This window comes from Helianthus annuus, chromosome 9 (genome assembly GCF_002127325.2).
Source record: "Helianthus annuus cultivar XRQ/B chromosome 9, HanXRQr2.0-SUNRISE, whole genome shotgun sequence".
In the NCBI taxonomy this organism is placed as follows: domain Eukaryota; kingdom Viridiplantae; phylum Streptophyta; class Magnoliopsida; order Asterales; family Asteraceae; genus Helianthus; species Helianthus annuus.
Genome location: NC_035441.2, coordinates 153,071,328 through 153,087,911, shown reverse-complemented (window position 1 = coordinate 153,087,911; position 16,584 = coordinate 153,071,328). Strand labels below are relative to the sequence as shown.

Genomic DNA, 16,584 nt, shown 5'->3' with positions numbered 1-16,584 from the left:
CAAGTTTCTTGCTAAGCATAATTTAGCATTTCGTGGAAATAAGGAAAAGTTGTATGAAAAAGGTAATTGAAATTGTTTTATTTTAGTTCCATTTATTCTTACTTAACTGTTATAACTGAGTTCACTGCCTTTTTTGTTGATTGTATTTAATAGGTAATGGAAATTTCTTAGGTCTAGTTGAGATGTTGGAAGAGTTTGATCCGGTTATCAAAGAGCATGTTCGGCGGATCACTAGTGACAATATCCATGTGCATTATCTTGGACACAAGATCCAAAATGAGATAATAGTTATGCTTGCGGATGAAAATAAAAAAAGAACTCATTAAGAACATAAAAGAAGCAAAGTACTACTCAATCATACTAGATCGTACCCTCAATTCTAGTCACCAAGAACAGATGACTATAATAGTGAGGTATGTAAAGTTCTCGTCTAATTCTGTTATTGTTGAGGAGTCATTTTTTGGGCTTTTGAATGCTAATGATACCACTGGGAAGGGACTATTTGGTGTAACTTATGTGGAGTTACAATATCTTGGTCTTGAAATTGATGACATTCGTGGCCAAGGATATGACAATGGGGCAAATTTGAAAGGGTCACATCAAGGAGTCCAAACGAGATTTTTAAAAGAAAATCCAAGAGCATTTTACACTCCTTGTGGTAGCCATTCACTTAACCTTACATTATGTGATATGGCTTATAGTTGTGTTAAAGGAAAGAGTTTTTTTTTTTTTTTGACACATCCAACGATTTATACTATTTTTGAAAATTCTATCAATCGTTGGCAAATTTTGAAAGATAATGTGAACAACTGGAGTCTAAAGTCATTGTCTCAAACTCGTTGGGAAAGTCGTTTTGAGAGTGTTAAGGTAATCAAATTGCAACTTGATGATGTGTGGGAAGCTTTGCTTCAAGTTGGAGAGACAGATAATGATGCTGCAATTGCAAAGGAAGCATTAGGTTTAGTAGAAAATCAACTTAGGGATTTGATTTTTTGGTATCAATTGTCATTTGGTATGAAGTGTTTTACCGGGTGAATATTGTGAGCAAAAAATTACAAGCAAAGGATATGCATCTTGAAATTAATATTCAAGAAATAAATAATTTGATTTAGTTTTCTAAAGCGATTGATGAAGCTACGGAGATTGCTAGTGAAATGGATATTGATCCCATATTTATGAAAAAACGTAAGATTAAAAGGAAAAAAAGAAAAGATGAGACTTCTAGTAGCGAAGAAGTTGCATTTACAGTAGAAGAGAATTTCAAAGTAAACTTTTTCTTATATATTGTGGATCAAGCTATTGCTTCTTTAGAGAAAAGATTTGAACAATTTAAATGGTACGAGGGTTTATTTGGTTTTTTGTTTCCACGTACGTTGACGATTATTAAAGATGTAGATCTTAAGTCATCTTGTCATCGTCTTGAAAATGCACTCAGGTTTAAAGAAAAATCGGATATTGATGGCGAGGCACTTTATACTGAGCTTAATTTATTTCGTGAATCACTAACCAATGAATTTAGTAGTCCTGTAGATGTTTTGGAGTATATGAAAGAAGACGATTATTCCCCAGAAGCATGCATTGCATATAGAATATTGTTGACTATTTCAGTCACTGTGGCATCTGCAGAAAAAAGTTTTTCGAAGTTGAAGTTATTGAAATCTTACATACGATCTTCAATGTCCCAAGAAAGTCTTAGTGGGTTGGCGATGATAGCTATCGAGAACGAAGTTTTAGATGATATAAACTTTGAAGAGTTGATTCACCAATTTGCTATCAGGAATGCAAGGAGAGCTTCACGAATCATTGGTTAGCTATTAGCTTATTAGTTTTTACGGTATGTCATTCGAATACTATATTTTGTATTTTGTTAATTGCATTATTTATCGAATGCTATATTTTTGTCGAGTGGCGGAGCTTGACCAAAAGTTCCTAGGGGGCGGAAAGTAATGAGACCCAATTTATATATTGTATAAATATTTAGACAAAATAATGGGGGGGGGGGCAATCATATATAATTTTAAAATTTTCAGACGAAAAATAGGAAATTTTACACTTCTAACCGAAATATTCGGGGGGTGGGTTGCACCCCCCACTTTACACTAAGCCCCGCCATTGTTTTTGTCAACGTTTCAAAGTTGTATGAAAAAACTAGTTTAAAATTTTTATTTAATTAAGACCTAAGGGTACGTTTTTTCGAGCTCAGACAGGGTACATAAATTCTTAAAGCCAGCCCTCCTCAAAGCCTAGGAGGTGTCTGTATCATTCCATTCCCTGTTGATTATTTGTTGTTTCAACATCGTTTGAAACACCTTGTTACACATTATTTTATTGGATACAGTTAACATCTATTTATTTATTCGTCTACAATTTGATGGAAACTTTTATATAAATTAATCGATAATAATACGATCCGTCTTTGATAGTAATATATTTAACTTGAAGCCCTGAACGTAACGGCAGAACCATTCTAGTTTAAATTTTGTTAGCCCAACAGTGATTCCCATATTTTGGTCTCATCTCGGTCCTCCCAGTTAATAAAGTAATAAGCAGCCCTATTGCCCTAATTAAGTAAGCAGACTGCTTTTTTAAACCCAACACTGGCATCTCTTATAACACTAGAGGCCAAGCCCAACTAAGTCTATTTGGTCATGGGCTTTTCAAAAGCGGTTACTTGGGCCATTCATCCCTTACCTGTCACGTTGGTGTTCTAATTTTGATCACCTATCTTCCAAATGAGTACGTTTTGGTACGCATATGTGAATTGAGTGATTGATTGTTTGTAGGACACAACTGTAGGCTCCTACCACAATAAAGCAACCCAGCTAGCTAACAATATTACGTACAAAGTACACAAATTGTTACCATGCGTCTGATTGTAATATCCTTTAAATCTTTAAAGCTTAAAAGGTAATAAATAAATATGTAGTGGAGAGACCGAAAGAAACCTAAAGAAATTTTGTTCTTTTTTTTTTTTTTTTTATTGTGTGGCACCACCTAGCTTGGATCATAATACAAACATGGAAGGAGATCTAAAGAACCAACTGTACATATATCTTTTCCTTGTTACTTACTTTGATCTTTACCATACCGACCCCTTGTCCACATCATATCAAAAAAATCAATTTATGCAAAACATTTCAATGCAAAATGGAAGAAAAAAAAACTAGATACATTTTAGCAACATTTAGAGAAAATCCAAATGAGACAAAAAAATATTATCATATCAAAAGTTTTTCCTTTGAAAAATTACAAATGTGAGTCAATTAATAAGTTATAGGTTTGGGGATGTTTAAATGTAAACAAAATCGTAAATAACATAATTTTAAATCCAGTTAAAATAAATACGAAACCCACATTAATCCAAAATAACACTATTTATTAAGAGTCTATAATAACATTTTCCATTTGTTTAGCATGTTTCTTTATTTTCTTCCACCACACTCCCACCAATCCACATTTGTAGGGGTGAGCGATTCACGGATCGACTCATGAAACCGGTGGAACTGGACCACTAAACTTGTATAAACCAAGCGGCAAGCGGTGTTGTAATAATAATGGCTTTGTTCTTGGTTCCCAGATGTTGAGTTAATCTGTTCTAGTCCAGTTCTGAGTAATACCCATCGGCAATAATTACTTCTTCTCAATATGAATTGTAGTGAATTCATTACAATTACTTCTTGCTTAACAAATAATATGTGATGATAACTCTTGAAACCGGTGAATCTCTTAATGATGATATACCATATAAAGATATATAGGCTGCTGAAACCATAATGTTTGGGGTGACACAAAGTGTTGGCATTTTGGGAGATTATGAAGTCAAAGAAACAAATGAGAAGAGAAAGAAGACAATGAAAATTTAGCTAGGTTAAAGAAACGGTCTATGATCCAAAAAAACATAGATAAAGCTTTTTAATAATGTACTAGGCTATAGACCCGCGTATTACACGGACTGTTTATATATATGTATATATTATAAATCTTTAAATACATCATAGAACTGAAATACATTTTATATATGATAGTGATTCAACTGAGTAACATATGTTTCATTTAAAAAAACAAAAAACTGAAATAACCAAATATGTCAAAAGTATTTGAATGCTATCGTTTTATTAAAAAGAAATCTTGTGTCATACTTTTGATAATATGTTTTCGTTAGTCATTAACAATAGATCAAACATTACAAAATGTATATATATATATATATATATATATATATATATATATATATTATATATATATAAATATAATGCACAAAAGTTGTTGAAGCGTTAGCCTAACATAACACATCCTTTTGACTCGTAAAAAATCATCCGTTTTAACATGAACCCGTTACAACCTGAAAAGAATGATAAATAAGATTCAGACACTTTCTATTAGAAGAGAAATAAAAATCCTATTACAAATATGTTATTGAACTGAGTAGTTCATAGTATTATTGACCTTAAGCATAAATTATCCTATATATTAATAAGGATCATGCTATTCACACACGACCAAAATTATTTTCACACCCCAAAGCGCCCCGCTATGGCCAAAGAGGGGCGCTTTGGTGTAAAGTCAACAGACAAGGTCTGAACCGGTCAGATCTTGTCTGTTGCTTTACATCAAAGCGCCCCGCTATGGCCTAAGTGGGGCGCTTTGGTTTTTTTTTTTTTTTTTTTTTTACATTTTTGGGCAAAGCGCCCCTCTTAGGTCAAAGCGCAGCGCTTAGGGTCTTTTTTAATTTTTTTAAAATTGTTTTTAATTCACAAACGCGTCGATAATAGTCTAAATTTTACGCTTTTTCCATTATACATCATTTTTTAATATATATGGACTATACTGCAAGTTCCGGATCAAATCGGTTACGTGTGATGTCGTATTCCATTATATCGTATCATTTTGATTTGAAAGCACAAGTACTCCTATGAGTAGTTTTATGTGTATCAGCCGCCTACCGTACATGTATATGACGTATTTTTTCATAAATTGTAGTATTATGATGTATATTGTCATTTTGGGTCGTACAAGTGCGTATTGAATCTGATTGGGTCGTGTCGGTGACATTCGGTTTTTAACGTGATGTAACGCATATATTGAACAAACACAAACGTACTTTTGGATTGTAAAAGAATTAACATCATTATTATTAAACACATTTAACTTTTCGTTCAGTAGTGGAGAGTATGTAGTTTTCGTATAGAAATTTTAGGTACGGTGACTTCTTCCCCCCAGTTAGAAATCTCAAGTTTCGCCACTAAAAGCACTTAACCATTATATAAAGTACAAGATTTCACTAAATAATGTTGGGATCTAATACATAAATCAAATCTAAGTTGGTCAAAAGAGTTTAACCTAACAAATAACAACTTACATTATGTGTGAAAGGAATTAAAACATGCTACTTATTTTAAGTATACTATTGTTATTAGTTAGAAACGATTTTTTTAAAATAAAATTTTACATAAACGTATCATGTTAAAAATTGTACGGACAAAATATTTTAACTTATTAAATTAAGAGATGTGATTAAAAAGGTAGAGTAGCTTCAGCATCGACAAAATATTTTCCTGACGATGTCATCGGGATAGGCCGTCGAAAAAAGTCGACTTGTCAGACAAAATTTCTTGTAGTGTCATTCATGGACCCTCACCTCTACTATCTAGCTATCATCTTACTATATTAGTCAAATATAGCTAGCATTTATATTTCAAACATATTAATTTTTCGTGTCGGCATTATAGATGAATTTTGTTTTTCAAAAAATGTTAACAAGAACTCATTTAAGCTCCGTCGGTAGTGGGGTCCATGCCATCTTTAACCAATCACACCTTTTTTTTTAAGTTTACCACTTCACCAAGTGTCTAACCATTGCCAACCCTTTTCAACATAGTTTAAACACTTATGACTGAATGATGTGGCACACTCTCATTGGTTAATTTTGAAGTTTACCACTTTCAAGTGTATAACCACTCCCTCCACCCTAATGTATACTATATTTCATTGTGGCAAGTGGCATTGTGGAGCCCACAAGAACTGCTAAATGTATACTATAGCACGGATGAGACTAGTCAAAGAGTTGGAAAGGGTTGTACACGACAGTGAGATGCCTCAACAAATTAAATATTGAGATGAGACTTCTCCTTTAGATATATGTGCACAAACAAATTAAATATTGTAATATTTGGACCAAAAATATAAAATTTGAACTTAAACGTAGACCAGTCACCAGTCAAAAATACGCCGAAAATGTAAAAAAAAAAAAACACCAAAGCGCCGAGCTTAGGCCAAAGCGGGGCGTTTTGGAAAAAAAAAAAAAAAACCAAAGCGCCTAGCTTAGGCCAAAGCGGGGCGCTTTGATGTAAAGTCAACAGACAAGGACTGAACCTGTCAGACCTTGTCTGTTGACTTTACACCAAAGCGCCCCACTTTGGCCACAGCGGGGCGCTTTGGGGTGTTTAAATAGACCAAGAGCGTGTGCGAATAGACCATTACATTAATAAACCAACCTTGTGAATAGTAGCAAGGGTTACTTTTTTGGTATTTCATCTTATAATTTATTGAAATATGAAAAGGTTATAGAATAGTAGCAAGGGTTACTTTTTTGGTATTTCATCTTATAATTTATTAAAATATGAAAAGATTATTAAAAATTATCATATATATCCTATATATTAATAAACCAACCTTGTGAATAGTAGCAAGGGTTACTTTTGGTATTTCATCTTAAAATTTATTAAAATATGAAATAAACCAACCTTGTGAATAGTAACAAGGTTACTTTTTTGGTATTTCATCTTATAATTTATTAAAATATGAAAAGGTTATAGAATAGTAGCAAGGGTTACTTTTTTGGTATTTCATCTTATAATTTATTAAAATATGAAAAGGTTATTAAAAATTATCCTGTATATTAATAAACCAACCTTGTGAATAGTAGCAAGGGTTACTTTCGGTATTTCATCTTATAATTTACTAAAATATGAAAAGGTTATTAAAAATTATCGTATATATTAATAAACCAACCTTGTGAATAATAGCAAGGGTTACTTTTGTTATTTCATCTTATAATTTATTAAAATATGAAAAGTTATTAAAAATTTAATTATCCTATATAATCCTATATATTAATAAACCAACCGTGTGAATAGTAGCAAGGGTTACATTTGGTATTTCATCTTATAATTTATTAAAATATGAAAAGGTTATTAAAATTATCCTATATATTAATAAACCAACCTTGTGAATAGTAGCAAGGGTTACTTTTGGTATTTCATCTTATAATTGTCACACCCCAATATTCCACGTATTATCGGTGGGTCTGGTGGGGAGTATCGTGACGTAGTTGATATCATCATAGTCAATACACACAATAATATAGCACAGCGGAAGGCTGGGTAAAATAAACTATTACGAACCATAACGTCTGAGCGTTCGAGTTTATGAATGTACAGACAGGAATGTAATAAGATCCACAGGCGGATCATAATGTACAAAGAAACAAAACTACAGACTTCGGGTATCTATTGGATTTGCAAGATCCTCTATAACACCCTATAGCTCCAGCCTATTTCGGGAAGTACCTGTCAATCAATCTTTAGGAAAATACGTCAGTTTACACTGGTAAATACAATTTAACTGACTCGTTTTGAATACATTTAAGAAAATTGATTTAGGTGCACAAGGCACAAATCATTTATAACTTGGGACATTCTTTATTAAAATCTTGTATACAGTTTTACATGTTTGTCATACATGTGGGGCCGGTTTGAAAGCCGGACATGATTAACTGACTCACCACTTATAGAACCCACAAAGAAGTTATCCCCAACTTGTGGGTAATTTAATATTTAGCATTTGCATCTGTTAGGTGCATGCCTGCACCCCGTGCATAGGTCGTAGCCATTATGACTTAAATGAGCCGAGGATATCCAGGACATGGTCGTTAACCCCCAAATGTTTATGTTATCAAACAGTACAGACTAAAACGGGTTATGCGGATTTATTAAATCACAATCTGACAAAATAATCCCATACCCGACCAAGCGGTATTAATATACCGTATCCCAAGCCCGTATAGGGAAAATAAGTTAAAAGTATTTACCTAGTGATATCAGTAAAATTCCTAAGGTTCTTGAAAGGCACTTTTATCGGAAGCTATTAATCTGTATAGAAGGTTTAATTAGCCTATTAGGATGCTAACGGGTCTTTAAATAAGTCAAGGACTTAGACCGGCTAGCTAGAAAGAAACCTTACGGTTCTAAACGCTAGATTAAGCGGAGACCGGGATAGAATGTGATTTAGACCCGACAAGCTTGGATACTTGTATAATATGGGTAAACTAAATACATTCTAGAAAAATGAGAATCAAATGATAAGGTTAAGCCCGTTTCGGTTATTTTAGGTAAACTAGTCACGTAGACCGATCCGAACGCGTAAATGCGTAACGGGTAATCAAATAAATTATATACAGGTCTTAATCATTATTATGCTCAAAATATGCTAATATATCAGTAATATATTAACATATATGCCCAAAAAGCAAATTAAACCAAAATAAGTCCCATAAGGGCATTTTGGTAATTTTAATGCCCATAAAAGAGTTTATTTATAAAACTGAGTTCCAGGTCTGATTATAATTAGTAAAAACATGTATTTTGATAAGTTATACCTGTAGGATACTTAATATATGAGAAACATACCTTTTATAATCATTCATGCACCGAATGGGCATTTAGGTAATTTTACATAAGCTTTTAAATGTCAAAATAGACTTCTGGGTTTAAAAACTTTAGCTTACTGTAATATTACATATATTAGCTTAAAACATCAGCAGGTAGTGAGTTTTATAAGCCAAATAAAGTTTTGACCCATACTAGCTGTTAAAAAACGCTTAAAAACCGATTTAAAGGGCTATTTGGGTAAAAATAGGAAATCTAAGTTTTTGATCAGTTTATAAGGTTCAAAATATTATATTTATAAATAAAATCAGTAGCAAAAAGTTTGGCATTAAAATGTTATGTAAAACTCATTTTATGTATGAAAAGGGCAAAACCGACAATAACCGAAATTAGGCTATAATCCTATGTTATGCTTAGCCTAAAAATAAATTAAAATCTTCAAAAATCCCAAAATATTATTTATCATCAGTAAGTAAATGTTTGGTGTCAAAAATCGGGTTTAGATAGGCCTTATGCTAATTACGCCTTTTAATTACTAAAAAGTTTCTTAATTACGCTATTGAGCATAACTCCTATTCTAGACCTCAAACTAATGTCAAATTTTTGGGACATGTCTAAATATCAGTAGCAAAGGTTTTAGTCCATTCACATTGCTAAAAATCTCGGTTTTACACAAAAAGGGCGTTTTAGACATTCTTAAGCATAATCACGATCAAGTACATATAATTCAAACTATTAGGCACCATGCAATATAACTCCAGAGGGTTATACTACTAAGTAATGTGGTCCTAATGGAAGCTTAAAACGTGGAAGAATTAAGCTTGAACGGGTCAGAACTGAAAGTCAAAGCAAAAGTCAAGCTTTTGCGACTTTCGGTTATAAACTGATCTTAGACTATTAATTGTCGGATTAGGACTGATAAAACATGATTAAATATTAATTACCAAGTCATTAGAATGTTAAAATATAATTTAGAACCTCTGGTTTACTAATTAGAATCATTTTTGTAATTTCTGTCCAGTTTGACTTTTTGTCATACTACTTTGACCCGACAATTAACTGGTCAAACGAGATAATTAGGAGATGCCCTTTTAAGGGTTAATCACCTATACTAATGTGGTCTTATAACTACTTTCAATTTGATAAGTAGTTAACCTATGCATGATTAATTCGAAAGTCAAACTAAACTTACGCTAAGTTTGACTCTAGAGTAATTAAGCTAATTATAATGACTAAACAAGTAACTAGAGGCTTACCTAAGGTCCAAGCAGTCTTTTCTACACTTGAGAGTCTTCTCCTTGTCCTTAGCAAGCTCCAGATGGTAGTGATTAGCAATTGTTTGCAAGTGAGCAAATGAACTCAAGAACAAGTGTTCTTATATAGTGAATTGTGAGATCAAAGATGACTTCCAGGTTTTATGGGGGGGGGGGGCTAGGATCACTCCAGGTGTCCTAGCAAGTGTTATAAACCGACATAAAGCTCCTGGGATCGTTACAACCGAAGATAAGGCGGTGGAACAGATTAAACTCACACCTGGCAACATTTTCTGACACTGGGGACCTCTCGCGGCCCGCGTAAGGATCCATTAGGGTTTTACGCGGCCCGCTTGGACATGGGTAACTAGCAAAACAAGTTTCCATGTTGGCAGTTTCAGTCCCTGAATGTTTTTTAATCCCTTTTAACCATATTTTTGACATATAAGGCCCTTGTAGTTAATTTGGTGAAGCTCTAGGATGAATATCCAACTTCGTTAGGCTTGGGTTCGTTAAATATCTTCATGAAAGCAAGTTTCATCTAGTTGACACTTTTAACCCAAAGTTCGGAAAACATGCTTAACGATCTCGGAATCACGTGAAAATTTTACCACTTATTCTCGGGAGTATATTTGAATATTTCGAAGCCTCGGTTTCGTTAAAAGGTCACTCAGAGGTCAGAATTGACATATTGACACTTTTAACCCTTGTAACTTATAATCTTCCGATTATTTTCACAAACGGCTTCTTATATCCAATTGATCACCCGTTTAGGAATATTTTCTTCACGTGTGGTCATTCAGAGGCTCAAGTTTGGCATGTTGACACTTTTAGTCCTTCTGTAAGCATAGTTTCACTGTCTGTCAACTTTAGTCCTTCAAACTCAATCTTTCTCACAATTAAAGTTTAGGCCACGTGTCTATACATAATTGGACACGTTTTTACGTGGTGTTACATCCTCACCCCCTTAAAAGAAATCTCGACCCTGATTTCATAGTGGACTCGACTTCCCACGTATATTCGGGACCTCTACGAGCGTCCCATTTGACCTTTACTATAGGTACATACTTTCTTCTAAGCTTTTTGACTTGCCGATCCTCGATCGATATAGGTTTCTCAATGAATCTCAAACTTTTATCAACTTGTACGTCTTTATGAGATATAGCTAGCGATTCATCGGCTAGGCATTTCTTAAGATTACAAACATGGAACACATCATGAATTCCACTCAGCTCCTCTGACAATCTTAGCTTATAAGCTACACTGCCGACACATTCGATGATCTCGAATGGTCCGATATATCTAGGGCTCAGCTTGCCCTTTTTACCAAAGCACATCACACCTTTCCAAGGTGATACTTTCAATAAAACTTTATCGCCTACTTCAAACTTTAGAGGTTTTCGCCTCTTGTCAGCATAGCTTTTCTGCCTATCTCTGGCAGCTTTTAGGCGATCACGAATCTGGACAATCTTGTCCGTAGTCTCAAAGACTATATCAGGTCCTGATATCTGAGCTTCTCCTACTTCTGCCCAACAGACAGGCGTTCTGCATTTCCTACCATATAATGCCTCAAAAGGCGCAGCCTGAATGCTGGTATGATAACTATTGTTATAGGAGAACTCGATCAATGGCAGGTGGTCATCCCAACTACCACCCAAATCAATAACACATGCACGAAGCATGTCTTCCAAGGTTTGAATGGTACGTTCACTCTGACCGTCAGTCTGAGGATGGTAAGCAGTACTAAAATTCAAACGAGTGCCCAAAGATTGTTGGAAACTTTTCCAAAAATGAGAGGTGTATCTAGTATCTCTATCCGAGATAATAGACACCGGCACACCATGAAGAGCTACAATCTTATCAACGTACAACTGGGCTAACTTATCGGAGCTATGAGTCTCCTTGATGGGCAAGAAATGTGCTGACTTGGTCAGTCTATCAACAATAACCCATATAGTGTCGTTTCCGTGCCTCGTTCTAGGTAACTTGGTTATAAAATCCATGGTTACCATTTCCTATTTCCACATAGGGAGTTCTGGCTGTTGTAGAAGACCTGATGGCTTTTGATGTTCAGCTTTAATCTGAGCACACGTCAGGCACTTAGCTACATGGGTGGCAATAGATTTCTTCAAACCTATCCACCAATAATTAGCCTTCAAATCTTGATACATCTTGTCACCTCCAGGGTGAACCGAATACTTAGAGTTGTGGGCTTCCTGAAGGATCACATCTCGAAGTCCTCCTTGAATAGGAACCCAAATTCTTCCATTCATTCTGAGGATTCCATCCTTCCCAGGTGTTAACTGTTCAGCAGTTACACCTAGCTTTTCATTTGGAAGATTAACTTCCAAAACAACATCTTTTTGTGCAGCTAATAGTCTTTCATTCAGACTATTCTTCAACTCAATACTCTTGGCATTGATCCTAATTGGTTTAACTCTTTCCTTTCAGCTTAGAGCGTCAGCAACCACATTCGCCTTACCTGTATGGTAGCGAATTTCGCAATCATAATCATTCAGAGTTTCCATCCAACGGCGTTGTCTCATATTAAGCTATGTTTGATTGAACAGATGTTGGAGACTTTTGTGATCCGAATAGATCACACATTTAGTTCCATATAAATAATGCCTCCACAACTTTAGTGCGAACACAACAGCGCCCAATTCTAAATCGTGGGTGGTGTAATTCTTTTCATGCACTTTTAGTTATCCGATGCATAGGCGATTACATTGCCTCGCTGCATGAGTGCACACCCCATGCTAGTGTGTGAAGCATCGCAGTACACAACAAAATCTTCAACTCCTTTCGGTAAAGATAATACCGGAGCGTTGCTCAATCTTTGTTTCAGGATCTCAAAGGATTCCTGCTGCTTTGGACCCCAGTCAAACTTCACATTCTTACGGGTCAAAGAGGTTAATAGTGCTGCTATTCTTGAGAAGTTCTCAATGAATCTTCTATAATATCCAGCTAAACCCAGAAAGCTGCAAATTTCCGTAGGTGTCTTAGGTGCTTCCCAATTCATAACAGCTTCTACCTTGGCAGGATCTACTTGAATACCTTGTTCACTGACAACATGTCCAAGGAACTGGACCTTACGAAGCCAAAATTCACACTTGGGAGAATTTGGCATACAACTTTTCCTGTCGAAGCAGTCCTAAAATACACCGAAGGTGCTTTTCATGCTCCACTTGGCTACGAGAGTAAATAAGTATGTCGTCTATAAAGACAATGACAAACTTATCTAAATATGGCTTGCAGACTCTATTCATGAGGTCCATGAATGCTGCAGGCGCATTAGTGAGCCGAAGGGCATCACTAAAAACTCGAAATGTCCATACCTCGTTCTGAATGCCGTCTTTGGAATATCTTCAGTTCGAACCTTGAGTTGATGATACCTAGATCTCAAATCAATCTTTGAGAAATAACTCGCTCCTTGGAGTTGATCAAACAAATCATCGATCCTGGGTAAAGGATAACGATTCTTGATCGTTACCTTATTCAGTTCACGGTAATTAATGCATAAGCGCATTGATCCGTCTTTCTTTTTCACGAATAAAATAGGAGCTCCCCAAGGCGAAGAGCTGGGCTGAATGAAACCTTTTCCCAATAAATCATCTAATTGAGTTCTAAGCTCTTTCATTTCAGTAGGCACTAGAGGATACGGAGCTCGTGCAATAGGCGTAGATCCAGGGAGGATGTCTATCCTGAATTCTACTTGCCTCTCAGGAGGTAATCCATGTAACTCGTCAGGAAAGACATCAGGATACTCTGAAATGATTGGAATTTCTTCAATTTTCGGCTTTGGATCATTCACAGTCACTTGTGCCATGTAAATGACACATCCATTTTTCAAGCACTAGGATACTTTGAGAATAGACACATTGCTGGGTAATTCGTACTGTGTATCTCCTTGAATAGTGACTGGTTCTCCAGAGGGGGTTTTGATAATGACAAGCTTTCTATTGCAGGCAATTTGGGCTTGGTTATACGACAACCAATCCATGCCTAAAACCATATCAAAACTAGCCAATTTCATTGGCAGAAAGGATAGCGGAATAGAATGATTCTTAATGGATATGGAACACCCATCCAGAAGAGTTGAAGCTGTTTCTAAGGTACCATCAGCAAGTTCTACCTCATACTTTATGTCTAGAGTCTTAATGGGCAAATTCAACAACTTACAGAACTTATGGTCTACAAAGGACTTATCAGCACCGGAATCAAATAAGACTCTAGCATAAATATTATTGATGAGGAAGGTACCTGTTATGACATTCTCATCATTCACCGCTTCCCTTGCCTGCATCTGGAACACTCTGGCGTTGTTCTTCTTAGCCTCCTCAGGCTTCTTCGCATTCATGGGGCAGTTGGTTTTGATGTGCCCCTTTTCATTGCAACCGTAACAGGTTGCATCCTTAATATTTCGGCACTCGACAGACTTGTGCCCCTTTTTCTTACAGATCCCACATGGTTTGGCCTGTGGGTCTCGGTTGCACTTACCAAAATGCCTTTTGTGGCAAGTTTTGCACCTGGGCTTATCACCAGATTGCCCCTTCTTGGAACCAGAGTTCCCTTTACCCTTCTTGTTTGACTGAGAAGACTGATCATCCTCTCTTTTCCTCTTTCCCTCTTCGGTCGTCTTCTTAGCCCGACTCCTCACGATATCCAAAGTGAGGGATAATGATAGATCCACATCGGATCTATAGGTGGTTGGCTTAGAAGCCTTTACATTCCCCTTAACTTCAGGGGCCAGACCACCAATAAAACACGCAATGCGTTTGGGCTCAGGAGTGACTAAGTACGGTACAAGTCTCGACATGGAATTGAAACTAGTCACATAGGATCTACAGTCTAGATCCTACATCACAAGGGTGAGGAAATCAGTCTCTACACGCTCGACTTCGTGTTGCGGACAATAAGTGTCCTTAACCAGATCAACAAACTTCTCCCATGAGAGATTATACAAATGCACTTTCCCGGTGGACTGTACTAGCGCTTTCCACCATGTAAGGGCATCACCCTTAAAAGATTGGGATACAAACATGACCACATCCTCCCTAGCGCAACCGCTAATATCTATCACAGTTTCCATCTCATCTAACCACTTCATGCAGTCTATCGCCCCCTTTTCTCCTGTAAAGTTTCTTGGCTTACAGGATACAAAGTACTTGTAGGTACAACCCTTGGCGTGCCTAAGGGGTAGGCTCAAGAACTACCTGCTTTTTGGGTTCACTACCCTGGTTAGACGAGTGCAGGGACTCACTTTTCCTGTGAGTATGTGGCTGAGAATGGGTTCTAGAATGAGTTTGAGACCGGACAACACTCGGCTCTTTAAACTTAGCATCTACCGCCTGAGAAACTGCCGCGGTGATTAATGCTTGCAATTCGGCACCAGTAATATTGATTCTGGTGTTGCCCTCTGCTGGATGACTGTTTGCTTCGTCTGAGCCAGCCATTTACTGAATACTATAATCAAACAATAATGATTATTTAATTTATATATAAATACATCGCATTGATGATCAGATGGTCATGGTATTATTTAAACCATTTAGACCATAAAAAAATATCAATAGAATATACTATTCTTGATGCTATTAGGCAGGGAAAGATAGAATTTCCACAACTGCCAATGCCATGAAATACATTTTTATTTATCATTAAGCTCGTCTCAAAGAACATTAAAATAGCTTAGGAAGCTTGTTATAGGGACGACTTAAGATCTATCCACCGATCTCTTGGATCAATGATCTTTTAAGGGTCGAACAAGGTTCATTGCCCTTTTTGACAAGAAGTTTATAAATTTAACTTTCGTTGTCATTATTACACCTTTGCTTATAAGCATACATCTCCTAAGGATGTCTTGGTGTACACATCATATTGATGTTTATTAGCTATGATTCACATTGATCATTTTAGGGTATATGTGACTTGGAAAGATCCAAGTACCTTTTGAAAGCTTGTGTGGTTTCTCGCACCACACAGCTAGGAATGTCAACATGTTTTCAGATGTTAACAGAGATTTGTTATCTTAAAAAGGTTGTACCATCATAGCTAATTAATACTTTGGCTAGGTTATACCTCTAAGAGTTTTCTTTGGCGGGTCAATTATAAACTGAAAAGATATAACATGGTGTAATAAAATATACAATTAAAAACCAAAGTTAAAAACTTCACTAAACTGAAAACAAATACAACTGCCCTAAACGGGACTTAGAAAAGACAAACTGCCCACGCAGGGGCCTACAGAAAGGAAAATAAGTCCACGCAGGGATTTGATACAGAAATTAAACAAATTTCCTCACAGGGACACGATTACAACAACCAAGAAAATAAAACAATCCTCTACTTCTTCTTCCCTTTGATAAGGTTTGCAAGGCCTTTCATAAAGCTATTATGCTTTTCCTTGTTTTTCCTAGCCTTGTGCTCAACCCTATCTAACCTCTCCAGGATTTCCTGAGTCTGTTGCTGCTGCTGCTGCTGAGGAGGAGGTTGTTGGTACGGTGGGTACTGATAACCCGGTACTGGATATCCAGTTGGAAGAACCGGAGGGTAAGAAGAAGGGTAAAGATGGTGATACTGCGCGGCCGTAAGGTACGGGTCTTGAGATACATAGTCCGAGGGGTACCCCGATGGGTTTTCAAAAGGATTATACGCAGAAGAAC

At 36.1% G+C, this 16,584-nt stretch overlaps 1 protein-coding gene across 1 annotated transcript; it reads left to right on the top strand.

Moving 5' to 3' along the window:
• Nucleotides 1–396: 396 nt before the first annotated feature.
• LOC110933691 (zinc finger MYM-type protein 1-like) lies at nucleotides 397–1,811 on the top strand. Its single transcript, XM_022176901.1, has 3 exons — nucleotides 397–718; nucleotides 797–1,012; nucleotides 1,123–1,811. The coding sequence occupies exons 1-3, from the start codon at nucleotides 397–399 to the stop codon at nucleotides 1,809–1,811; spliced, it is 1,227 nt and encodes a 408-aa protein (XP_022032593.1).
• Nucleotides 1,812–16,584: the final 14,773 nt, after the last annotated feature.